We start from the raw sequence: 27,475 nt of genomic DNA on the forward strand, positions 1-27,475 counted from the left end.
TTCCAAACTTTTATCTTGTTTAATTTAACAAAAAAAAACATCTGGGAAGTCTTAACAAGAGTTTTTAAAGAGGCTATATGCAACTTTTTCCCCAAAATAAACGTAACAATAGCCTTTTTATTTGACCATGTATGACTCAAACATCTCCTGATGAGCATACTGACACCTTGTCAGCTCACAGTGGGTGCACCTATAAGCCTGTATCCTATTTTTCCTATTTTCTGTCGGGTCGGATTTTTCGCGCGCTGTCTGCAGATGTGACGTCAATCGCGTTCATGTTAAACGTTTCAGATCACTCTGCCACCACCGCTAGTCAGCAAACAAACTTAGTTTCTCAAACAATATATGTATTTGACTGTTCTTACCTCTGTAAACATAATGTTGACTTCTTTGCAGCGGATGACTTGTGAAGTGTGCACGTACGAGAGCGAGCAGAAAGGAAGAGCAGTTCCGTTTTTTGGCCACAGGTGTCAGTCGCGAGTTTAAATTTCAGAAAATCGCATGTAGCCTCTTTAAGTTTATTTGCAAGGTTTATTTATTTATTTGCAAACTATGCAAGGTTATACATTTCATTGCACTGTATTATTTGCATTTAGCATCATTTTTCTCTGCCTGTCAGAACAGACTGTGCACTATTTTTGTAAGCGCAGGTTTTCTTAGTTTCGAAGTCATTTGTGCTGTGGACGACGTTCCCACTGGGAGGGTTTGTTGAATTCAGCTCGCTTCTAGTGACAGCTCCATCCTCAAATCATACACATACACAGAGTCTCTGGAGTGTGTGTTTGGGCGTTGAGCTTAATGGTGAGAAAGATGCTTTCTTTTGGCTTTATCATCTTTATCATTGTCTGATCAGCCGAGGTTTCCATGTTCAGAGCAGGATTTATAATTCAATAAAGTTATGTACGTTAGACATACGGAAGCAAGATAAATCACTCTCCACTCTGTGTTAAGCTTCTCTGCTCGGCATTGTGGGTGTTTTAGCGTCTGGAGACTGGTTTCTGGACGGTGGACGATGCTTGCGTTGAGAAACGGCCCAGGTTTGGTCCTGCGTTGGTGTTGCTGTTCGCTGACCAGCGATGCTCAACGCCTTCAGAGAACAGCTGCGTTTCTCATCACTGCGAGAGAATCAACATGTGTTTGAGCGTTCAGGAGCACTGGTTCAACTCGTCTAGTTTTGATATCAGAAGATTAGCCTCAGTGAAAACATTTGATGTCTGCATGCTGAATATTACTCATTAAACTAGATCTCTGTAACTTTGTTTACTTAATTCTAGGGCCACAAATTAATGTTGACGAGAAGACGAATGGTCGACCAAATTTTAATTAGGTGGTTAGTCGCAGAAAAAACAGCGGAAGTGGTAAAGTCATGCAGTCAATGTCGGACAGATCGTTAATATGGCTGGCCCATGTGGTAATTATGTTGAACATTTTTCCAATCCAATCATTCACTGACCTCAAACATGGCTTATAATTTGAAACATGTTAGTAGTTGCATGACCTTTAACTTAAAGGGTTAGTTCACCCAAAAATGACTCTCATGTTGTCCAATCATGATGGGGGAGGAGAGAGAGTGAGCCAATCAGAAGTAGGGGCATGTTCACTCATGATGGGGGAGGAGAGAGAGTGAGCCAATCAGCAGTAGGGGGCGTATCCACTCATGAGAGAGTGAGCCTATCTGCAGTAGGGGGCGTGTCAAATCATGATGGGGGAGGATAGAGAGAGAGTGAGCCAATCAGAAGTAGGGGGCGTATCCACTCATGATGGGGGAGGAGCGAGAGGGAGTCAATCAGCAGTAGGGGCGTGTTCACTCATGATGGAGGAGGAGAGAGAGTGAGCCAATCAGCAGTAGGGGGCGTATCCACTCATGAGAGAGTGAGCCAATCTGCAGTAGGGGGCGTGTCTAATCATGATGGGGGAGGAGAGAGAGAATGAGCCAATCAGAAGTAGGGGGTGTGTCCAATTATGATGGAGGAGGAGAGAGAGTGAGCCAATCAGCACTAGGGGGCGTATCCACTCATGAGAGAGTGAGCCAATCTGCAGTAGGGGGCGTGTCCAATCATGATGGGGGAGGATAGAGAGAGAGTGAGCCAATGTTTGGGTGATGTCAAATATAAACAGTGTTTCTCAGAAATCACTTACTGCACCTTTAATGTGCATTTCTCTCTAAAGGCGCATCCACTATAATACATATAACAGCTTAGAAAACATAAGTTTATTAATAAATTATTAAAATGTTCACTCAGTCTCCTTTCTGTTTTTTCCAACACATTCATAACCATTACTTTTGCTGGTGATCTGCAGCTTTATGTGTGTGCTTGAGCACTTAATATTTATTATTAGTAGGACAGTTTTAAAACTCAAATCTATTCTATATGCCACCAAATCATAAACATGCAACTAGTCGACTAGAAAAATCAGCCCTATACTTTTCCAGCGGTGGCCTTATTTCTGTGTCTAGCCTCCGTTCAGCTCCTGTCAGGAGAAATTGTGTGTTTTTCTATCCAGGTGTCTGTCAGACGTTCATGTTCTCTTGTGACTGATGGCCTGACATGTGTATATGTGTCCTGGAGAGACTGAGACGGCTTTCCAGAGCTCGCTCAGGCCTTTCGCCGTAAATAAACACAAACGAGCCTCTCGTGAAGGGCGTCAGACGGGGTCTCACCTCATAAATTCGCAGACACTTTTACAAATAATGGAAGCGCATGCTTTCATCACGGGGGGAGGCGCTTTGCATGTCTCCATTCAGTCCGGAGAGGCTGTTTACGGATCTTCAGGGCAATGGAGCGAGTCATCAGTGTCTGGATCACAACACGCCGCTCCGTATCCGCTCGCATCGTTCCAAACAAGTGTCAGCATGACGGGAAGCCGATCACGTCACGCAGAGTCTGCAACCTAAACCTGGACGTAATTACAGTCTGTGTACATTCCCAGATGGAGGAAGAGTTTGTTTTAGCTAGTTCTGAAGTTTGAAGTTTGTTGCATTGCTGACAGACGTTAGGGGTAATCAAACAGAACGCGTTTATTTGCGTCTAGAGATGCATTTTTTAAAAAGTTGTATGCAAGACACTGCAAGACAAATGGTCAAACAAGCCCGTCTAAAGCGTGTTCACATAGAAAAACAAGGGAAAAGCAGCGCAGTTCTTAACCCTCTGGGGTCTAAGGGGTTTTTGGGGTCCTTGAGATGTTCTGACATGCCCTGACATTTGTGCTTTTTTCAGTTGCTTATAAACATATTAATGGCAAAGGTGTAATTACACTCTATTTAGCACAAACAGGGCTACCATAATATGTGAGCAACGTGCATGTACATGTTTGTATTTTTGAGAGAATAATGGTTATGCATGGTTATTGAAAAAACTAAAAACTAAAGTTTCTGAAATAAGGCCACAAAACACATACTAAATATGTGTCAATAAGACTTTTGACTAATGTCATTGCCTAGAGTTTTTTCTTCAAAATGATGTGAAAAGCATCCTGCCTAATCATTCGCATAACACAATACATTAATTTAAATCTTGTAAAACACTTTTTGTTTGGAAAAGCAATATGCGCAAAGGGCGTCAACGATCGAACACCATCATGCATATTTAGTGATTCACACCTCAGGAGACAATGGGGCCCGCATACTTAATGAGCCATTCATTCAGGTGTGTCACCTATAGCCACAAGAAAGAATGTAAGAGCATTGGTTCACAGTTGGAAGCATCTCAATATTTTTTTTTTTTTTTTTTCACAAATTGTGCTTGCAAATTGTATAATATCCAAGGAAAACATGTCTAGTAATTGTGCAGTTAATTCTCATACTGTATTTTCAGTTTTGGAATATGTATCCTCTCCCCAAATTTGTCAGTAATAAAACACAATAAAAATTATTTAAAGAAAAGGCTTATATTTACCTTTTAAAATTTGTTTACATCTACCTTGTAAATATATATTTTTTTATTAAAAAGGTTGCAATTACAACAACAATTCAAGTGTAATCGTTCTTTGTAAAAACTAAAGTATACATTTTATCATACATATTTCAAAGTTAAGGATTCATTACTTTGAACATAGCCTACATTGACAAAACATACTATATTTAACATATTAGCAAAAATTGGCAAACAAAAGCTTATTTGAGGTGGCAGATATTTTACAGTAAAAATGTGTAATCTATCCAAAACTAGTCAACGAAATGTTGTCTTTCATATGTCTCTAACATAGGTCTTTCGTTTTTATTATAAAGAATATAAATGTTAATTTGCAGTTTAATACGTTGCTTATACAAATACATTTTATTTCAACATATTTCAGTAGATTTTTACTCATCTCAGTATAGCAATACAGTTTGCTAAAAGCAGATCATTCATTCACACACAGAAACGCGAGTGTGCGAGCTGTGGTAAACAGCGCATCTCTGCCGTTCATTCATTCACACACAGAAACGCGATTCACTTGAGAATGAAAAAAACTTACTACAGTATTCCATCCGTTGCTCCTCGAAATACCAGCACTTCTGAGGTACATTTTCCATTATTATTATTATTCCTCATAGCGCTGCGAGACGGTGTAAACAAGTACAATGATCTGTATAAGCTTGATGTGTTTTCTCGAGCTGATATGGGGGCGTTCACAGTTTGCACGGATCGCCTCGTCATTTGCGTTTGAATAGCGCGCGCTCTCCGTGGGCGGGGTCACATTAAAAATAATGAGCTGAGATGAGAACGACTGACATCTCTCTCTTTTCATAAAGATTACATAAACAGAGAATATTTGTTTTTTTATAAAAATTACTTCATTTAAAAGAAGAGAATTCAAGCTTCATGCCTGTGTGTCTGTATGCCTGTTTGACTGAGTATTCGCTGAGTTATGGTTCATTTTTGGACGCGTTTCAGAATGGACTTCACTGACGGAGAGGAGGCAGAACTCGCATCATGTTTATTTTTCTTTATTTGGCGAAAAGCACATCACTTTGTTTTTATTGTGAGTATACACAAAAATAATACACACTTAACAGGATCGATTGATGTATAACACAAGCATATAAGATAAAAATTATTATTATTATTATTTATTTATTTTTTGCACTGATAAGGAAAAAAACGAGCCTATCGCGCTGGCGCGATAGCCGACCTCAGGGGTTAATGCACATTCCTGGTCTTATTGTGAACGATTCATCCGTGCATTCTGCATTTACATTGCAGTGTTGGTCTTTGTGATTTTGCATAAAAATATAACTCGCTCTGCATATTGGGCATTATTCCTGTAGCTCAAACAGTAGTTGCTAGCTACAAAAAGTCATAGTTTTGATTCCCAGACAATGCATGAATTTAGTAAAATCAAATGTATACCTTGAATGCAATGCTTTAGATATACATGTCTGCTAGAGATGCGCGGATGGGCTATTATTTCATCCGCAACCGCATCACAAAACTCGTCATCCGTCCGCCATCCATCCACACCAACGTTTTTGACCAATTTTCAAAACCGCACCCGCCCGCCATCCGCTGATTTGTGTTTACATATATTTTTCATTTGATTGGTTCAACCGCCCGCCACCCGCCCGAATTTAATTAAAATATTATTTTTTGTCACGTCATCCGCCCAATCCGCGGTTTATCCGCGGAGTCCGCGGCTGTAACCGCCAACCGCGCATCTCTAATGTCTGCCAAAGGCATGAATGTAAATGTAAACAAGTTTCCTTTTCAGTAAAAGTCAATAGGATCCAATGTTGTTTGTCACATTCCTCACTGCATTTTTCTGTTGAATATCCAGTTTTACTTGTAAGTGTCATATTGCTGAAGTAAAATCGGTTACAAGTGCCAATTTTAGAGCAGAAATGCTTTCGAAAGGATGTTTTTTAGTATTTTATTTGACTAATTAGCATGTTTCAGGCAGTCAGGCACTCATAACTCATTACACCAGATGTGATTGAAGTGGTCAGAGAGTTGATTTGCACTCTGGCAGAGGAGATGACAACATGTGATGAGTGGTGTGTGAACGTGATGTTGTGAATAATTACAATCCTCATCATTTGTAAAGAACAGAATTGAAGATGTGGAGCTTGTTGGAGCTGTGTGTTTTAAGTAGTTCTTCCAAACATTTTATATAACATTAAAATTGCTCTTCAGCCTTTCTGGAGTCTAATGCAGTGTCTGTTCCTATCAGTTTATGATGTTGCCAAGTGATTTGGTCACAGCTGGTCAGGAGAAAAACATGCTGTAAATTTAGTGCAGGGCTAAAAAAAAATATTTAATTGTGTAATTGTGATTACGATTTAAAATGCAATTTGAAAATTTGCTTGTTTGTAGAGCTGCACAATTTGCACAAATAAATTATTATTATTATTAAATAAAAATATAAACTTGCTAAATCAAAACAAAATAAGATCTATACTGTAAAATACAAATATATTATTTCATAAAAGTAATATAATAATAATCACAGTTTGGCCAAAATTTTGTGATTATAAATCAATATGGCTATAAAAATAATAATAATAATAACAACAATATTAAAATGATTTAAAATGCAATAAAAAATAATAATAATTCTGTGCTTGTTTGTAGATCTGCACAATTTGGCCAATATACTTATATCAATATATTTATAATAAAAATAATATAATAATAATAATATCATATTAGTATTATAAATCAATATAGCTATAAAATAATAATAATAGTAGTAATAATTATTAGTAGTAGTTAAAGAAATGTTACTATTGTAATATTTCACTTTAAAGTATTTCATAATAATAATAATTCAATTTTACATACTTATTACTTCATTTTTAAACGTTTTTATTTTGACGGAAAACTGCAAGAATCCCTTAAAGCTTCTCTTTTGGTTTGTGAAGATGGTTGTTTTACTCTGAAACACGCAGCGCATATATTGTTAATTATATTTAATTAAATTTACTTTAATTTTACTTGGATGAATCGTGCTGCCCTTCTTCAGAGTCCCATTGTTTATTTTGTATGTATTGTCTTTGTTTTTGTATCAGTTCTTTCCTCTGTGTGTGTAAGTCTGTAAATGTGGAGTGTTGTTATCACAGGTGTGCTGTAAAGGTGACTTTTCCGAGAAGACGGGAAACTCAAGAGGGTTTAACCTTAACCGAGTCCTTCAGCGCTATATTACCCATAATCCCCAGGCGGATCTTCAACCAGCATGAGGCACAAAAGCAGAGCCTGAGGAAACCAAGGCCGTGTGTTTAACCAGAATGCGTGTGTAAACTCTGTGACCCCGGCTGCCGGATCAAGTGTTTGTCAAGTGTCTTTCCTGATTTATGGAAAAAAGATCAGCGCTGCTTTCCCTCCGCGCTCGAACCCGAGAGCGATCGAACACGGCCAGAGTTTGGCTCAAATTCCTTTAACTGCGTGTCACACGTCAGACTTTGAGCCCAAACGGCATTTTTTTGTTGGTCAGACATTTTTGGCATTGCATAATAACAAACTGTGGTGAAGTGTGGCTTTTTAAAGAAGAAGAAGAAGAAGAAGACGTTGCAGAAAATACTCTCCAGAATCAGAGTCACTCTTCATTGAGCTCAAAGAAATTCCATGTTTTTTCAATTTTGTTGTGGCTTTCTGGCTTTAACTTCACATTGGGAAGTTGAAGCCAGAAAAACATTTTTGACATTTTTGGAGTGTTTTACAAGAAAATACCATTTCAAATTTCACGTTTAATTCAGTGTGTTACTTGGTGTTTATTTGTAATTATTTGTGTTACAAATAATTCACTTGTGTTGCATTAAGTTGTTTCAAAGTAAATCCTACCTACAGTTTTTAAACTGTAATAATATTTCACAATTATACTGTTTTTACTGTATTTTTGATCAAATTAATGCAGCCTTGGTGAGCAGAAGAGACTTTAACATTAACAAAAATCCTTAAAGTCGCCCTGTAATCAATAATTTTAACCCTTAAAACTCATCTTTGATCACTAAAATGACATATTTAAAGTTTTTTACTTAAAAAATGTTTCTTCATGCCTTGAAATATCTTGAATGTAACCCGACACCCTTGCCTCATTTAGTATGCGCGGTTCTATGAATATGCAAATGAGCCCCGCCTCCACTCACTCACTCAGCTCAGAGATCCACTGGTTGACGATCACACGTTGATCTGATTGGTTACAAGGTAGTTTGTGACGTCAGAAACACCAGCGATTTCAAAGCGTGTTTTTGAGACTGTCTTTGGTTCACTGCAGTTTTAAGGAGGAAATACTCAGCAATGGAGTCGACTTATGAATTTACACATGATTTGTCTTAAAGCATATTAAAAACACCACATAGACATATAAACAACATTAAAAGCTGGATCTTCACCACAGTTAACATTATGTAGCCCAGGCAGAAAATGATGGCGGAAATTATTTAATGAGAGATTATAAAGATCATTTTAATGTGTTCCGGCGTGTTCTTGCATTTCGGTAATGATGACAGTAGATGATCTGAAGAAGAAAGCTGACTGTAGATGAAGACCTAGTATAGCGCCTCCTTGTGGCGACACTGAGAATGCAGCGTTTACTCATGTGTCATGTATGTTGTGATGGATTGAGAACACGCCAGCATGTGAATGTGCTTCCAGAAGCGTGTCGGGTGGTCTGGCGCGTCGGAATAATGTTCCACTGGAAACAGAAATCTCTCCACAGTCTCTCTGTTTCCAGCTGTGTTTATGAGACTGTATTTCACGTCACACTCTCTGTGTTATATTACACATTTGACACGTCATTAAACAGCGTTCATTCTCGTTCCTACATCCTCAGAGACTAAACGAACATGCTGCCGCTGTTTCAGCGCGAACACTTTGTGTTGTGTTTGTGATAAAGCCTCTAAAACGAAAGGATTAGCATTGGCTTGCATCCCTCACATTTTCTTTAAAAATTAAGTAGTTTTTTAATTTTTTATTTGTTGCTTCTTTAGTCAGTGTTATAAATGTGGACATTTTGTACCTTAAATGATGGTAAACGTGCTAATAGCCAGTCAAAATTTTACAATAATTTTTTTTATTTTTATATTTTTGATAAAAGTCTCTTCTGCTCACCAAGGCTGCATTTATTTGATCAAAAATACTGTAAAAAAAAGTGAAATATTTTTACAATTTAAAACAGCTGTTTTCTATATGAATATATTGTAAAATGTAATTTATTCCTGTGATCGAAGCTGGATTTCCAGCATCATTACTCCAGTCTTCAGTGTCACATGATTGTCATGATTCCGGTCTTGTGTGGACTTTTATGTTATTTCCTGTTCTGTGCCGAATTTTGTAGTCCTTTGTAGTCTTTCTTGTTGATTAGTTCATGATTGTTCCCAGGTGTGTCTTGTTCGCCAATCTCCCGTTGAGTGTGTATATCCAAGTGTTTCTCATGTTCTCTGTCTGGTGTTGTCCTTCTGTGGATGTTGTGTGTGTGCGCTTGTTGTCGGTTTTGTCTGCATTTATCAGTTTTGCCTGGATTTACTTGTATTATGTTTGTTTGAATAAATGTTTGCTGCATCTGGATCCCACTCTCGTTCCTCTGAAACAGCCACCGTTACAGTGATCCTTCAGAAATCAGTATAATATGATGATTTGATGCTCAGTTATTAATTTGAAGTGTATGTTTATTGTATTTGCATACCGTAGTACTGCAAGTTATTACTGTACTAGTGGTTTTTGGTAGTTGTGTGTTAGTTCATGTTCCTTCCTTACGCATTTATTGAGATTTTTTAAAATTAGAGTTGACATTAATTCCTATGTTGGTTATTGACACAACACAAAACACAAAAATATGAACTGTTGGAATATGAAATATTCACACGTGAAGTTTATTTTCATTATTATTATTAATTCTCTCTTTTACTGTCAATTGTTTCACTCTTGACTGTGATCATTTTTAATTTTGTAATTTAAATGATTTTTCGTATTTCGTTCTTACATAAATAAATGAAAAAAATCATCAGGCTTGTTTGTGGATATCATCCAAAATGTTCAGTCAGTAAAATGGGTCATAAACTCTGTTTTACTTGGACTTTAAGGGTTTTCAATGAGTTCTGCCTAGTTTAGATTTTAAGCTTCATATGCATTCAGATTTCTTTTTTCTCCCTTCTTTTCTGTGTCCGCAGGTTGATGAGATCTACCACGACGAGTCTCTGGGAACCAACATCAACGTTGTGCTGGTCCGAATGATCCTGGTGGGATATCGTCAGGTGAGCGTCGAGCATGAACACTTATTTAAAGTTCCCTGTAGTCAATCATTTTATCCCTTAAAACTCATCTTTAATCACCAAAACGACATATTTAAATGTTTTTTCCTTTTTTGAAAATTTCTTCGTGCCTTTAAATATCTTGAATGTAACTCGACACCCTCGCCTCATTTAGTATGCGAGGTTCTATGAATATGCAAATGAGCCCCGCCTCGATCTGATTGGTTACAAGGTCGTTTGTGACGTCAGAAACACCAGCGATTTCAAAGCGTGTTTTTGAGACTGTCTTTGGTTCACTGCAGTTTTAAGGAGAAAATACTCAGCAATGGAGTCGACTTATGAATTTACACATGGTTTGTCTTAAAGCGTATTAAAACACCACATAGACATATAAACAACATTAAAAGCCTGATTTTCACCACAGGGGGACTTTAAAGAGTACAGACAGAAACCATTGACCCAGTGTTCATTATATCAGGATCAGTCGATCACCGGCTGTGCGTTTGCGCCTACATGCCTTATTAAAGAGAAGTTATTAAAGCTTTCTGTGAAATAGTAGAGGTGTTATTATTTGGCTCATAACTCGCCATCTGGAAGAAGCAGCTGTAAAACACACTCGATATCAGAGAAGAAGGACACAACCTGCTTTCACATCTGTTTGCAGCCAAAGATAGAGACTAAAGAGAGAGACTGCACGGTAAAACATGTGCATCAATAAGTTATGACAACTTATGATTTTACATTGTTTTAACTCATCAAAATAAGTTATACAAGAGTCAACTCATTTTTTAAGTCAGTTTAAAGTAATTTAAGTTGAAATGACTTAAACATCCAAGCTGAGTGTACTTTTTTTTTTTTACAGTGTGAGCTTGACAAACACTTCAAGCTTTCTCAGAGTTTATTCTAGAAGATATTAGAGTTCTCCGATGTTACACAGAACTTCATCAGCTTTTCACGTGTTTATAATAGTGTTTGGTGGCAAAAAAATGCAAAATCCAAAAATATGCAAATCATCCAGTGAAGCTCTACTGTGACTTTAACTAAACGCCACTAAACGGTCGAGGTGACGAAAACAATACGAGACGGGAGGAAAATTACTTTTCAGTTACTTTTTCTAGCAAAACTTTTGCATCCTCTTTTGCATTTGAAATAAAAATGTAAATTATTAAAATGCAAAGTTTCAATGCAGAGTTGTGTTAGTGAATGCAAAGTTTCTCAGGGGAACCCGTAAAGTTTTCTTCCCATCACCACGTCCCTGCAGGGCTTTTTGACGGATTCAGATCTCTTTGTGAACCAATACCAATGTGGAGATGAATTGAAAGTATTTTTTTCCCTTTAAGATGTAATGAAGTAAAGTAGAAAATGAAATATATGCATCTACTGGAATATATGTATCCAGTGAGTAATGCAGAGTTGAGCTGTCAATCAAACAAAGCTTCTAAACTTTAAGTGTGATTCTGTCTGTGAGTGACTGTACAGGTGTGTGTGTGTGTGTGTGTGTGTGTGTGTGTGTGTGTGTGTGTGTGTGAGTGTGTGTGTGTGAGTGAGCCGATGTCATGATTGATATGTCAGCGATGTCAGCAGGAATGATAGTTTTAGACTCTCTGCCGTGTGTCTTGAAAGATTAATGCTGACACTCAGTGCCAGGGTGAATCCACACGCCAATCCTGCGTGTGTGTGTGTGTGTGTGTGTGTGTGTGTGTGTGTGTGTGTGTGTGGCCTCATTACACATGAGACACTGCATTAATCCATTACTGCAGATTGACTTTCAGTTCATGCCAGTTTAGAGATGCACTGCATGATTTCTTTTAATTTCCATTTTATTATCCATGGCAGTTTGACATCATTTATAAACATGCGTGTCTTGTCACCACACGTTTGTCCTTCTCGCACGCTTGCAGCGCTTCTGCGATTGTCTGGATGTTGAGAGATGCAAAAGTAGCAGTGCTGAAGAATATTAATTGAGGTTGACAACTAGCAAAACGTAAGTTTGTTGTGAAACTAGTGTCGTCTTCATAAACTCACGTTCAGCGTTTGCTCATTGTGCGGTTGCAGAAGCTGTCAGTCATTTCAGATGGCAAGACGTCAAACTGCAGTGAACACTGAGTAAAATGATTTTAAGCACTGAAACCACAATGAGTCAAAATTCTGCATTAAATCGCATTTAATTATGAATAAAAAAAAATTATTTGCACAATTATGCTTTCTTTAATTGTGTTGGATTTGTTCATGTGTTGTTTGTTGTTAATTGTGTTGGATTTGTTCATTGTTCATTAAATTCTGAATGCTAAGACAATCTTAAATTCATGTTCATATTTTCTCTTAAATTGTTATGCTGACAAAAAGTCTGTATTAAATTAGAAAAATGCAAAATTGAAGCATTTTTATCCAGTTCAGTTTTGGACTCCACTATATACTGTTATAATCTTAAAATAATATTTGAAGATATATATTTGAAGACATTTTAACGATATTAGAAAAAGATCAATAATTTACAATTATTTAAATGTAGATTTTTTTTTGTGCAAATGTTTTTACAATTGGCTGCCACCCTGAACAAAAAAGCATTGATATTATAAATTATTTATCCTGTTTTTTTGTTAATACCCTTAAAATGTATGTATGTATGTATGTATGTATGTATATATATATATATATATATATATATATATATATATATATTGAATATATGTATAAATATATTAAATATATCTTAAATGCAATAGTGACATTTCAAGAACACACTAAACAACTGTAGAATAAGAAATATTAAATATTACATATATATATATTTACTGTATGTATATATATATATATATATAATTTAATATTTCTACATGCATTTAAGTTATATCTGAACACGTTTTATAATATTAAAAATAAGATAAATAATTAATTAAATAAATAAATAAATGACCATTTACTGCCACTCTGAGCAAAAAAACATTGTTATTGTAAATTAATGATCCTTTTGTCTTGTGTTAATACTCTTAAAATATATCTTTAAGTATAATACATACAGACACATTAATATCATATTTAATGTCATTCTTCTGTAATTTTGCGTGTGCTGTGGAGTGTGTTTTGGGCTGTAGACGTGTGTGTTGTGATGATGGATGATCATTGTGTTGTTCAGGCCCGCTGGGGTTTGCTGTGTTTAGTCTGCTTGTGTCACAGTGAGTTGTTGGTATATTTTGGAAGCTGAACAGAAAGCCAGTCAGTCATCGGATTTCAGCTTCAGCTCGCTCTCAGATGGGTTTTTACCGGCGGGTATTCATGCTAAACAAACAGCGAAGTGTCCTCAAATAGCCCACGCTCTCCCCGAGGAGCGCTCACGTGTTCCTGCTGTCTAAAAGGCTCTCTCAACGTTACATGAACAAACGTTCTTCACTGTAATGTTAAGACAACCTTATCTGGTCTTTAATAATGTTCTCAAAACGTTAAAAAACATTATTTATGCAGTTCATGGAACTTTTTTTTTTTTTTTCAAAAAAGTTTCAGTTGGACGTTCATCTAACATTTTTTAAATGTAACAACTTGTTTCGGAATGTTCAGAACACAAGTAACATTCTATAATGTTTGAAGAATGATGGAATGTTCCGTTAACGTTTGAATAACCATTAAAAAATACCGTTTAAAAAACTGTAATGTTTTTGAACGTTCAGAGAACATTCAGAAATAAGGTTTATATATAATAATAACTTAATAGGAACGTTAGCAAGGCTTTCTTTTGTCGGATGATTCTCCTGAAATTCCTCCAGAGAAATGAAAATAAAGCGAGTCGATAGTTGTCATCCAGCAAAGATGCCTAGAGCTATAACATGAATGTGGAGCAGCTCAGATCATTTAATGAGAAATGTTTGACCTCATATTGACTTTTGACTGCGAACTTATGAGACACTATTGACAAAACTGTGGAGACACGTGAGATTACGAAACGCGAGACATTTCCAACAAAATCAGGTCAAAACAAAGTTTGTTTCAGGAGTTCAAAACAGCTTCCCAAAGCAAAACTCCTTTGCTCCGCCTCTGAACTCCCATTGGTCTGCATGGTGATGATGTCATATGTGGGCGTGGCTCTGAGGCTCCGCCTTCTTTGAGGTGTAAATCTTCTCCGGTTCATTTCTTCTGTTCAGACGCGGATAAACATGAAGACACTGGAGTCGCTTTATTGTAGAAACTGAAGTTGTAAAGCGACACTGACACTGATTTTCATGTTTAATACTGTAAAGCAATATATTGTATAAATAAATGTGACTGGAGCAGAGAACATTTCCAGATCACTATGATCAGATGCTTTCTTAACTCCTGTTTTCTCACCACTGTCATTGTTATGTGTTTATCTTGTTTATTTAGCTGCTAATCTATTCTTCTTACATAATAAACTAATGGATGCTCAGATCTGTATTTCATGTCCATGTATTGATGTGTTTGTATGTTATAGGCAGGATAATGTGCAGTCCCGAGCATCAGGGCACTAATCATCCCGTCAGGGTTTATTTTACGATAATGAGCGGTTGACTGCACATCATCCCTTATTTGTGTCAAACATCCTTGTGATCATGCAGACTTTAGAGGAGAGTGTTTGTAAAGTAGATCACAGTGAATCGCTCAGTTTCTCATGTGGGAATGATCAGTCCAGACTGCAGGCAAACGTTTGTTTTTATGTTTAGTCTGGTCTGAACTAGTTCTACTTCAGGACATCATGTGGTGGCATTAATCATCATTTTATTTTATTTAACATTATTTTATTTTTTATTTTAATTCAACTTAATTTAATTTGAATTTTTTTATATTTTATTGTTTATTTTATTTTTTATTTAATTTTTATTTTATTTAACTTTATTATTTGTATTGTTTTAATTGTTTATTTCAATTATCATTCAAATTAATTTAACTATTTCATTTTTTATTTTATTTAATTTAACTTAATTTTTTATTGTATTTTATTGTTTATTTGATTGTTTATTTTAGTTTTCATTTAATGTAATTTAATTGTTTATTTTATTTAATTTGTATTTAATTTAACTATTTAATTTTAGTTTTTTATTGTTTTATTTTAATTATCATTCAAATTAATTTAACTATTTCATTTTTTATTTTATTTAATTCAACTTCATTTTTTATTGTATTTTATTGTTTATTTGATTGTTTATTTTAGTTTTAATTTAATGTAATTTAATTGTTTATTTAATTTAATTTGTATTTAATTTAACTATTTTATTTTAGTTTTTTATTGTTTTATTTTAATTATCATTCAAATTAATTTAACTATTTCATTTTTTATTTTATTTAATTCAACTTAATTTTTTTATTGTATTTAATTGTTTAATTTAATTTGTATTTAATTTAACTATTGTATTTTAGTTTTTTATTGTTTTATTTTAATTATCATTCAAATTAATTTAACTATTTCATTCTTTATTTAATTTAATTCAACTTAATTTTTTTATTGTATTTTATTGTTTATTTGATTGTCTATTTTAGTTCTAATTTAATGTAATTTAATTGTTTATTTAATTTAATTTGTATTTAATTTAACTATTTTATTTTAGGTTTTTTATTGTTTTATTTTAATTTAACTTAATTTTTTTCATTTTATTTTATTTTATATTTCATTTTAATTTAATTTAAATGTATTTAATGCAATTTAATATTTTTTTTATTTTATTTCATTTTTTTATTGCCACAAAATTTACATTTACATGTATGCCTTTAACAGACGCTTTAATCCACAACCCCCCAGTGTAGCCTGGCTGTTATAAACTAGTGTGGACTAAACTGTTTCTCATGTTTTTGTTGTGTGTTCTAGTCCATCAGCCTGATTGAGCGAGGGAACCCGTCCCGGAGTCTAGAACAGGTTTGTCGTTGGGCGAACACCCAGCAGAGACTCGACCCCGATCACGCCGAGCATCACGACCACGCAATCTTCCTCACCAGGCAAGACTTTGGTCCCGCAGGTATGCAAGGTACTGTGTTTCTCTCGATCGAGGCTGTGCAGAGTAAGTGCTTCTTTACTCTTCTGTTCTCCAACGGTTGGCATCAAGATGCCCAGGACACACACCGTGTAAACTGGGCATCCATGCCAACTCGTACCAACCAAAAATACTCTTTGACCGCTATGTTGCGAAGGAGAGTTTTTGGCATGTAGAGGAAAAGAAAACATGATTATCAGTAGCTGCACTCTCAACAATACTAATATTCCTAGTTGAAATGTTTACCTTTCTAAGTATCTCAGTGAAATTAACCAATTTAAATGATTGTGATTCATAATCTCCAGTGTTAAAGTTATTCTTGCATGCATGTTATTTAAAATAAGTAGTAAAAACGTCGTTGTAGTTGAATAGGCATCTTAATCAGGGTAGAAAACTAATTTAATTTGGTGTGAATAAAAACGAGTCTGTGAGGGACGGATTGAGTCTGAAAAATGACTGAAGACTGACTGTACATCTGTCCGTCGCTGCCTCGTTTTCATTCACGTCGCATTAAATATTCCCATGACTAAGATCCATAACTGATCAAATAAGTTGGAATAACATTGAATTGCTATTTCGCAAAGATATGTTAACATGATGATATTTAAACTATGAACTTGTTTTTTGTTTCATCAAGTGGTCCCTTTTTGTGGATTTTAGTTAAGGTTTATTTAAAAAAAAAAAAATTCCGCGATGCAGAAAACACGGATGTAATCGAGGGATTCAGTCATAAAAACTATCGTCATATCGCAAACACACAGAAACTTTAAGGTCATGATGGCGACCCGTAAAAATAAAAGTTTGGTTTAACTTGAAGAAATTGTGACAGAAATATATTACTGTTGTACAGTGGAATGTAAGTCTTAAAGTATATAATAATAATACAATTATTATCAGGACCAAGCAATCTTTTAAGGAATAATCACACTATTTTTCTTCCATGTTTTCATTTTAGAATAATTAGCACTTTGTTTGCAAAAAAAGGTTTAATTTTCATTTGATTAAAAGATAAATTAAAATACACAGAATTTCTGAAAAAACTAAACATTTCAAAGGGCCCTTTTATTGTAAAAAAAAGAGATAAATTAAGTTGTTTTTATGAATTAAATTAATTAGACATGCTTCTGTTCATTAAAATTGGAAAAATAAAATGGATTTCATAGGGCCCTAAAAATTATATTTTTGCTTTTTTTTTATTATAAATTGCTGTTAAATTGTATTCAAATAATACGACTTGCTTCTGGATTAATACAATTTTATTTAACCATTAAAAAGGAGCCTACAAAAATTTTACAAAAAAATCCAGAAAATTAAAAAAAAAAAAAAAAAAAACGGAATTTAGAAAAAAATAAAAAGGAATTCGGGAAAAAAACAATCGGATTTCATAGGGCCCTACTCTTCTAAATTTGTGTAAATGTCATTACATTAAATGCAAAATATTAGTATCTTTTCTCTTCACTAACTTCATGTGAGTTTAGAGAATCACATTAACTGTCAGCATGATCCTCTAAGCACAAGCAAACACAAACCATCATCTGTTGCTTTAGGATTTAAAACTTCCTTTTGCTTATAAAGTGTTTCTTTCATCTTCCTTCACAATAAACGACTTGTTCTACTGCAGTGACATTCACACATTACCTAAGACTATCTAACACTCTGATCAAACTCAGTTTTCCAGCTGAAGCGTCAGGATTGTCCTGTGTTTGACTCCCGATCTCCGCCCTGTGTTTTTGAAGTTCCGGCACTGGTTTCTGATGGATGTGTGTTTAGGTTTCGAGACTCATGTGTGATGTTTAGGAGACGTGTTTTCTGTTTCTCTCGTCTGCTGTTGCTACGCCACGCTCTCTGTTGTGTTCATAACATCGTCCTACAGCGTTCAAACCACAACCTTTCACCCCTGAGGGCAAACATCACACTCCCGTCCCAAGCTTTAGCCTGATCCAGGGCCAGCTCTAGATGCTCACAGGAACTCCTGCGCTGGAGGTGTCTGGGAAAGGCCTGATGTTAGAGGATCTCCTGCAGTGGAGGGAATCAAGCCCTGATTCAGCAGATCCTGCATTAATCACCGCTGGGATGATCTGGAATGACGTGGTTTGGAAGCGGATCAGGGAAGCGGGGTTAAAGCTGTCGAATCGTTGATCTTCACCTTGAGAAGATGTTGCTCATCCACCGCAGGGGTCAAAATAAATGTTACATGAATACATCTTTTTTCTTTTACATTTATCTTTTATGAGCTTTGCAACCCTGTTTTGAAAAACTGACTGAATACAGTTTAAAACCATAAAACCATAATGTGTGCTTTATTATTTTCTAGTAATATATATATATATATATATATATATATATATAATTGTTAATACATTTATTTAATATATTATATTAATATAAATATAAATATATTATATTTATTATATAGAAAAATATATCAAATTAGAAAATAAAAAAAAATCTTTATTTTCTAGCAATAAATTAAATTGCTGCATTATTTTCTAATATATATATATAATGGTTTTTTTTAATTTAATACATTTTATTTAATATATTATATTAATATAAATATAAATATATTATATTTATTATATATAAAAAATATATCAAATTAGAAAATAAAAAAATCTTTATTTTCTAGCAATAAATTAAATTGCTGCATTATTTTCTAATATATATATATAATGTTTTTTTTCTAATTTAATACATTTTATTTAATATATTATATTAATATAAATATATTATATTTATTATATATAAAAAATATATTAAATTAGAAAATAAAAAAAAACATTATTTTCTAGCAATAAATTTAATTGCTGAATTATTTTCTAAATTTTGTATATATATATATATATATATATATATATATATATATATATATATATATACATATATATTAAAATGAATAGGTTAATAGATAATATATTAAAATGATATGATTTTTATAAAACATATCAAATTATAAAAATAATGAAAAACACAACAAAATTGGTTAAATTTAACAGTAGGGTCTAAAGTTTGGCTTTTGTCTGGGAACAAATGTTAACAATAATAATAATTTATGTATTATTATTGAGTGTTTAATATATAAACACACAATAATAAATAGTAAAGTACATTAAATAATTTTTGTATTTAGCTTTTTATTTCCCCCAAACTAAAATAAAATGACAAATGCATGCCACACTTCAGTTTGCATGAAACCTAAAAAAAATATATATATATATATATATATATATATATTAACTTGTCTTGTCTTCCTAACTTGCTATAATGGTTCAGATTTATGTTTTTATGTTAAGTTTATGGCAGTAATATATTTACGGTTGTTAGAGGGCACAGATGTAGTAAAAGCAGTGCTATATTCAGTGTGAAGAGCTTTAATATCGTCACGATGTCCTGATTTAATGTCATCTAATACGCCGTGATTACAGCATTAACAGCGCTAAGCTTCTCCAGGGCAATGCTAGAGCTGGGTTCTCCTGAAGGCCGTGAGTCTGAGGGCTAGCAGTGCTCGTCTCTCATGCAACCCTCCGGCTGGCTAAAGAAATATGTGTTGTTTGGTTATGTAAAAAATCCAATAATCCTCAGCGCTCTACATGGCTGAACGGCACTGGGAATCTCACTAGTGTTGAACATGTGATCATCAAACCATCAGCCTAATTATCACTGATGCTTTCAAACACCAGCGGCTTCATAAGCTTCTCATAATCTGCATCTTCTGCTTTTCACCTGCATGCCAAAGACTGTCCGGTGATTTCAATAGCATGATCATCTCGTTCAGAAGAGTTAACCTGAGACTCGCTAACTAAAGCTCTGGCGCTGCACATCTCCTGATCGAGTGTCTTCTCTGTCTGTGTCGGGCTTTATGTGGCGTTTCTGTGTCTTTGTGGGATCGATCGGGAAAGCTTTTCGGGTTGCTTGCGCGCTTCAAATATTAATATTCAAAACGAGTCTTCAGCTTCTGATTTACTCTCATAGAAACGTCACAATGTTTTTCAGACATTCAGATATAATGCAGCTTTGCTTTAAAACGACAACATAAGTATAACTATGCATAGTGCATACTAATATTGAGTTTTAGTTATATTTTATGAGGATGAATGGAATACACAATACCGTTCAAGTTCATACTTTTATTCAGCATTTAGTTAGTGAAGACGTTTATAATCTTACAAAAGATTTCTATATCAAATGCATTGCATGTCATTCAACAAGCACATTTGTATTGGCCATAACTGTAAATTATCCATGTTGCAAATTAGTTTGACTTGCTCTTTATGAAGGACAGTGATAAAGCTGCTAGGAAGAAGAACTCATTCAGCCGGTTTATGAAGCATGAGAACGATCAAATACATAAAGCATCTATTATGTGCCCAACATGCATGAAAATGAGAAAGAATACAAAATTGTCAGTTGAATTATGAACGGTTTCTACAAAAATATGAACTGTTTTCAACAATCATAAATGTTTCTTGAGCATCAACTCATCATATTATACTGATTTCTGAAGGATCATGTGACACTGAAGACTGGAGTAATGATGCTGAAAATTCAGCTTTGATCACAGGAATAAATTACACTTTACTATATATTCACATAGAAAACAGATGATTTAAAAAAAAAAAGAATAACAATTTTTACAGTATTTTTGATCAAATAATGCAGCTTTGCAGTCCGACCCAAAGCTTTTCTGTGTGTAATTACAATCAACATTGCTCAACTTTTTGTCCCAGTGCATTCTGGGATTGCCTTGTTTCTGAATGTCCTTTTAGAGCAGCTTCAAATACGATTCCTAATGTGACAACTCACTCGGTTTTGAAACAGAGAATGTTTCTTTCTTGAGTAATCACGTTTTCAGTTCAGAAGTGCTCTTAGATGAAGGCAGGAACAGTGAAGTTCACGTGTGTGTCTGATTTGACTGTGACCCAGCGGCTCTTTGAACACAAGGAATCTTTGACGTTCCTATTGAAACTGATCTGAGTTCTAGAATGTCCCGCATTCCATTTGATCCCGGTTCCTCTTTGATGTGTGTCCCAGGTTACGCCCCGGTTACGGGCATGTGTCACCCGCTGCGAAGCTGCACGCTGAACCACGAAGACGGATTCTCCTCGGCGTTCGTGGTGGCGCACGAAACCGGACACGTGTGAGTTTACATCCGCTTTTCACACTCGACTCAACCAATATATCCAGCAGTGGACAAACGTGATGTCCGGAGGGATCAGCTACAACTTCCATTATGAGGGGAAAAATTGATTCCCTGGTTTCACAGACGAGGCTTAATCTAGTCCCGGACTAACATGCATGTTTGAGCAGTTTTAACTGAAAGCATCTAAACATACGTCAGTGTCATTGTTTCTGTCTCGAGATTCACTCCAGTAATGTGTTGTTTTCTGTAAGGCACGTTTATAAAAGCTTCTTAAATGTTCTAATTGAACTAAGGCCTAATCCTGGATTAAACCCTGTCTGTGAAACCAAACCTATATTTAAAAAATATTTTAAATATGAGGGAAGAACAAAACACTAAACTTGGTTACAGTATTTATCTTACAAAATTATTTGGCAAAAAAAAGGCAAACGTAAAAGCAGGTTTTAATTATTTTACCAAAAAAAAAAAAAATGCATAGAAAAACAAAAAGCGGACAGGAAAAAGTAAACATTGACTTCAACATAATCTGTTATTAATATTCCGTTGGTTCTCTCTTGTGTTTATGATTTCTTTGACTGACAGCTTGGACAAAAATGTTCGCACAATCTGGCATGTTTCATTGCATTATTATCACAAATAAGCACAACTACGCAATATGCTTACAAAATCTTTTCAATGTTTTTAATAACATTGGCTGTAGATGTCCGTTTCTCTTGGCTGGACATCACTTTTGGACTTTATTCAACAGGAATATATATATTTTCCAGTAATTGCTGTCTGTTTTACACTGCTCATGTGTACGAGATGAACTGTGTTGTGATTGGCTGGAGAATCTGTGAGTTGGAGGCCTGTCATTCGACAATAATTTTGTAATTATGTTGTAATTGTAAAATGTTGCCTGCACTAATTAGTTTGCATGCATTTTGTCTGCAGTTTATGAAACATGGCAATAAAGCGCGACTAGGAAGAAGCTGCTCATTCAGCCGGTTTATGAAGCATGCATGAGAATGATAAATACATAAAACATCTATTATGTGTCTAATGTGCATGAGAAATGAAAACAGCTCAGCGTGAATAAATGATTTGGATGCACATCATAATTACAGCTCATGCGTATGAACATTAGGGCTGCTCAATAGCGCCTCCTGTAGGACATGATGAAGACTTGATGCTTTGCGAGATGTTTTCAGATCTTTGCAAGATTTCAGATCCTATGTAACTGCAAAAAATGATGCTTTTATATCTCATTTTTGTCTTGTTTTCCAGAATAAATATATAAAAAATCTTAAATCAAAATGCATTTACTTGAGAAGCAAAATTATTTAAGAGAGCAAGTCTAGTTTAATGGAAGCAACCATCAGAATGAGGGTAGTTTATGCATAACAAAATTGGATAAAAAATAAAACAAGGTTATTTTTCTGACCCCACCGACAGATATTTGTCCTTGTTTAAAAGCACAAACTCATTTCATTTTAATGCATTTTTCAGAAAACAAGACTCAATAACTTTGCATGTCCAGTAAATGCCTCTTGATTCAGATATGTGTCCTGGAAAACAAGACAAAAATCCTGAGTAATAAAATCAGTTTTTGCAGTGCGGTTGGAAAATAGACGTGAATCATCGGTTTTCTCACGATGAATCATCACTGAACACTGTAGATGTAATGTTTGTTGTGTCTCTATAAACACTGACAGAGGTCACATGACCTGCCGAACGCTCTCGTTTCACATCATAACTGATGATGTCAGCAGAATCCAGACAGAACGGCTTGTGACTCTTTATCAAGCCAACAGAAAGGACACGTTTCTGATTGAATCACGATACTGAGGTCGAGACTCTTTAGATTTATTCAGGTGGGATGTTTTATTCATGATGAAGCGACTGGATGGTGAACCTATGGTTAAAAATGAAGAGGGATTGTTGCCATCAAATGACTTTTGAAACGGCATTCAATTTTGATGGAAGGTTATTAATTTTTTTTCTCTTATTAAGAAAGTAATAAGATTTAAGAGAGTAACTATTAGAATATATACACTACCATTCAAAAGTTTTGGTCATTAAGATAATCTTTTTTAAACAATTAATACTTTTAATCAGCAAGGATGCATTAAATTGATCTGTAAAGACATTTTTTTAATGTTACAAAAGATTATATTTCAAATAAACACTGTTCTTTTGAACGTTCTATTCATCAGAGTATCCTGAAAAACAAAATGTGTCACGGTTTCCACAGAAATATGAAGTGTTTTCATCACTGATTATAATCATAAATGTTTCTTGATCATCAAATCATCATATTATACTGATTTCTGAAGGATCATGTGACACTGAAGACTGGAGTAATGATGCTGAACATTCAGCTTTGATCACAGGAATAAATTACACTTTACTGTATATTCACATAGAAAACAGATATTTTAAATTGCAATAATATTTCACATTTTTTACTGTATTTTTGATCAAATCAATGCAGAACATTAATCATTCTTACCGACCCAAAACTAGTGTAATCTGACAACATTTGATTTGATCACATACTGTACATTTATACTAAATAAATGTAGTAATGAACAGCAGCATTTCAGTAGTGTAAAGATTTAAAAAGTTCCGAACAGGAAAGAATCATTGAGTCGATTCATTGGAACGAATCTTCCAGGAGATTCTGCTTGATCAGACTGAACAGTGTTGTGATGGTTGTGCTGAATGTTCCAGGCTGGGAATGGAGCACGACGGCCAGGGGAACCGGTGCTCAGACGAGACCAGTATGGGCAGCATCATGGCTCCACTGGTCCAGGCCGCGTTCCACAGATACCACTGGTCCCGCTGCAGCAAACAGGAGCTCAACCGATACATACAGTAAGAGTCTCATCCTCATTTCTGCAGTCGGGGTTCTGGAGATGATGCTGATGAATTTACATACAGACTTAATCTCTCCAGACGGAAAGAAATGTGATGAATATGTTTGGTTTCATTGGGTTTTAGTTTGGGTTTGCTTGTGTTCTCAGGCATTGTTAGTTGCATTGGTTGCTAATTAAGTTACACACCTGTTCTATGTTATGTTGACTAGATCCCTGTGTATATATATATGTATATATATATATATGTGTGTGTATATATATAAGGCCTTAGTTTTCACAGTTCTGTTCGTTTAAACCATAGACTGTAAAAAAAGATGGACGACGCCCCTTCGCTCTCTTCCATTGATGAGAACTGATGCCGCCAGTGTCCCGGTATGGCGCTGATATATTGGAACTTGAGTCTGCGCAGTAGCGATCTCGGGACCAGACCTGCGTAGTGAGCAGGAAGTAAAGCTGCGAAATCAACGCTCCGCCCTCACTCTCGCTCAGGAGAGAGCATTCTGCACACTTTTTTAAAAATTGATTGCAGTACGTCAAGAGGCTTGTTAAAATAAAGTAAATACAATCTCCTCAGTCCTCCGAAGATCCCGAAAAAAATGTCCGTTGGTGCTTCAGTGACTACTTCGCTCAGAGAACCTGTCAATCACAGCTGTCAATCATGACGTACCACCACCGCATCACGTAACTAACTAAAAACCAACTTATTTCTGAAACAGACACTTGAACTAACATCAGCGTGATAAAAACGACAGCAAATGTAAGAAACCACCTTTGGAAAAAAGATATTTGAAGTGTAATTTAATTGTTTAGTTGGTCTCACGTCCCGTTGAATAACACGGGGAGGCGGGGCTTATGACCTATACTAGGACCAGTCACCGGGGGGCGATCGAGACGGTTTGGCTTCACTTTTCAGGGCTTGTCACGCTTGGTTTAAACCCATATGACTCTATTTCTTCAGTCTAGACTCGTTGATTAATCGTCTGATCGGGGTTATTCGATCTAATCTAATCGCAATTATTTGAAATAACCGCAATAATTGTGCAGTTTAAAATTTAAATTTAAACATCCATTTAAATGAAATTTAAGCACTTAAAAATGCCATCAAATGCACAATATCGTGTCTACTTTTACTCCTTTTGAAAGAATGTATTATATTGTATTTTATGTAATGAATTATATAAATATTAAAATGTATATACTCTCCATGTTTTAAAAAAAAATCATGCTTTAGACTTATACTGTAAGTGACATGAACATAATAGAATTAAATTGTTAATTGCAATTATTTATGACAATTAATCATCAGCACAAAATGTCGAAATCGTAATCTTCTTACTAACACCAAAGAAGATGTTTTACATATTCCCAGAGTGCTCTTTTTCAATCTGAAGACAAAAATGCATCATATATGATCATAAAAGTCATATCAGTCACAAAGCATCACATGACTGGAGAAGAATACATCGCACTCCTCATATATGATGCTTTTATGATGCTCTTTTGTCATTTTTTGGAGCTCAACAGTCCCATTAAAACATCCTGCAGAGTATGGTTTGCGTCCAACAGAAGAAAGTAATACGGGATGAGAGTGAATCGGGCAGGATTTGTATGTTTTGATGAAGTTGATCAGCATTTTTGAGCAATGCATTGATAAAAGCGTCCACAAACCTGCTGTATGTCTTTCAGCTCGTACGACTGTCTTCTGGATGATCCGTTCGAGCTGAAATGGCCCAAACTCACGGAGCTTCCCGGGATAAACTACTCCATGGATGAGCAGTGCCGCTTCGATTTCGGTGTGGGTTATAAGATGTGCACCGCCGTGAGTATCTATTCGATCTGACTCCAGTTCAAGAGGCTTGATTTGTTCATTGTGCTCCTGCACATTATTGCATATGTGTGATGAAATATGTGAAAACTCATCTCTGAAAATTGACATGCATGCAACAAAAATCTCTTCCGTGAGCTTTACCTCTTAAAATAAATAAATAAATAAATCTTTCCTTTTCCTTCAATCCTCCCTTGTCTGTCTCATGCTACTCTGAGTAATGCCTGAACTGTGTGTTTTGAGCACTTCTTCACGATGACTCGCTTGCTTTAGTCTTCATTTGTAAGTCGCTTTGGACAAAGGCTTCTGCTAAATGACTAAATGTACAGTAAATGTGTCTTTCTCGTCCTCCAGTTCCGCACGTATGACCCGTGTAAGCAGTTGTGGTGCAGTCATCCCGATAACCAGTACTTCTGTAAGACTAAGAAGGGTCCGCCGGTCGACGGGACCGAGTGTGCGCCGGGAAAGGTCAGACCGAACGCTTCAATATCACATTTCTCACACAGCATTATAATATGATTACATATTCACTTGGCTCAAGAACAAACGGACCTTACTTTGGAGAAAATGTTCAACCTGCATTAACTTGTCTTTGACAAGCGGCTATTTTTTACTTCAAACTACCGATTATATCTTGACTGATGCTTTCTGGACTTGTTCACTCACGCTTAGAACAAAACTGATCATTATCATAATCCCTTAAACGCTTCTGAACATTCCGAGCATCAGACAATCATCATGTTTTCATTAATACATTTTTAATACAGAACAAGGCTGTCCGATATTTAATCTGTTGATAAAACAAAATTGACCAATATTTTATCTCTTATTAAAATAAAATTAACCAATATTTCAATCTCTTATTAGAACAAAACCGGACAATATTTAATCTCTTAATGAAACAATATTAACCAATATTTATTCTCTTAATAAAATAGTATTGACCAATATTTAATATCGTAATAGAACAATTTTCACCAATATTTAATCTGTTAATAAAATAATATTGACCAATATTTAATCTATTAATAAAACAATATTAACCAATATTTATTCTCTTAATAAAATAGTATTGACCAATATTTAATCTCTTAATTGAACAATATTGACCAATATTTAATCTATTGATAGAGCAATATTGACCAATATTTCAATCTCTTAAAAAACAATATTGACCAATATTTAATCGGTTAATAAAACAATATTGACCAATATTTAATCTGTTAATAAAACAATATTGACCAATATTTAATCTGTTAATAAAACAATATTAACCAATATTTAATCGGTTAATAAAAGAAAATTGACCAATATTAAAATCTCTTAATAGAACGATACTGACCAATATTTAAATCTGTTAAAGGGACAGATTTTTGAAACAAAAATCATTTACCCACCCTGGTGTTGTACTAATGCCTTTTGCCCTTTTGCGCTCGTGTATATAATAGCAGTGAATAGCGACCAGCGTCGAGCTTTTTAAAAAAGACACAAAATTATCACAGAACGATCCTT

The 27,475-nt window shown here is 34.9% G+C and overlaps 1 protein-coding gene across 2 annotated transcripts in view; it reads left to right on the plus strand.

Annotated features, from left to right (window-relative positions):
* The window catches only part of adamts14 (ADAM metallopeptidase with thrombospondin type 1 motif, 14), a 76,782-nt gene that overhangs the window by 26,250 nt on the left and 23,057 nt on the right, over positions 1–27,475 (plus strand). The window contains exons 5-10 of one of the 2 annotated variants that reach the window (XM_084135059.1): positions 10,085–10,168; positions 15,978–16,125; positions 21,172–21,277; positions 23,993–24,136; positions 25,825–25,957; positions 26,318–26,431. In XM_084135059.1, the coding sequence (XP_083991185.1) occupies positions 10,085–10,168; positions 15,978–16,125; positions 21,172–21,277; positions 23,993–24,136; positions 25,825–25,957; positions 26,318–26,431 (729 nt within the window). Of the gene's footprint in view, positions 1–10,084; positions 10,169–15,977; positions 16,135–21,171; positions 21,278–23,992; positions 24,137–25,824; positions 25,958–26,317; positions 26,432–27,475 lie in introns of both variants that reach the window. The other variant, XM_084135058.1, reaches the window with a different exon arrangement.

Source organism: Abramis brama, assembly GCF_963993115.1.
Source record: "Abramis brama genome assembly, chromosome: 14".
Taxonomy (NCBI): Eukaryota; Metazoa; Chordata; class Actinopteri; order Cypriniformes; family Leuciscidae; genus Abramis; species Abramis brama.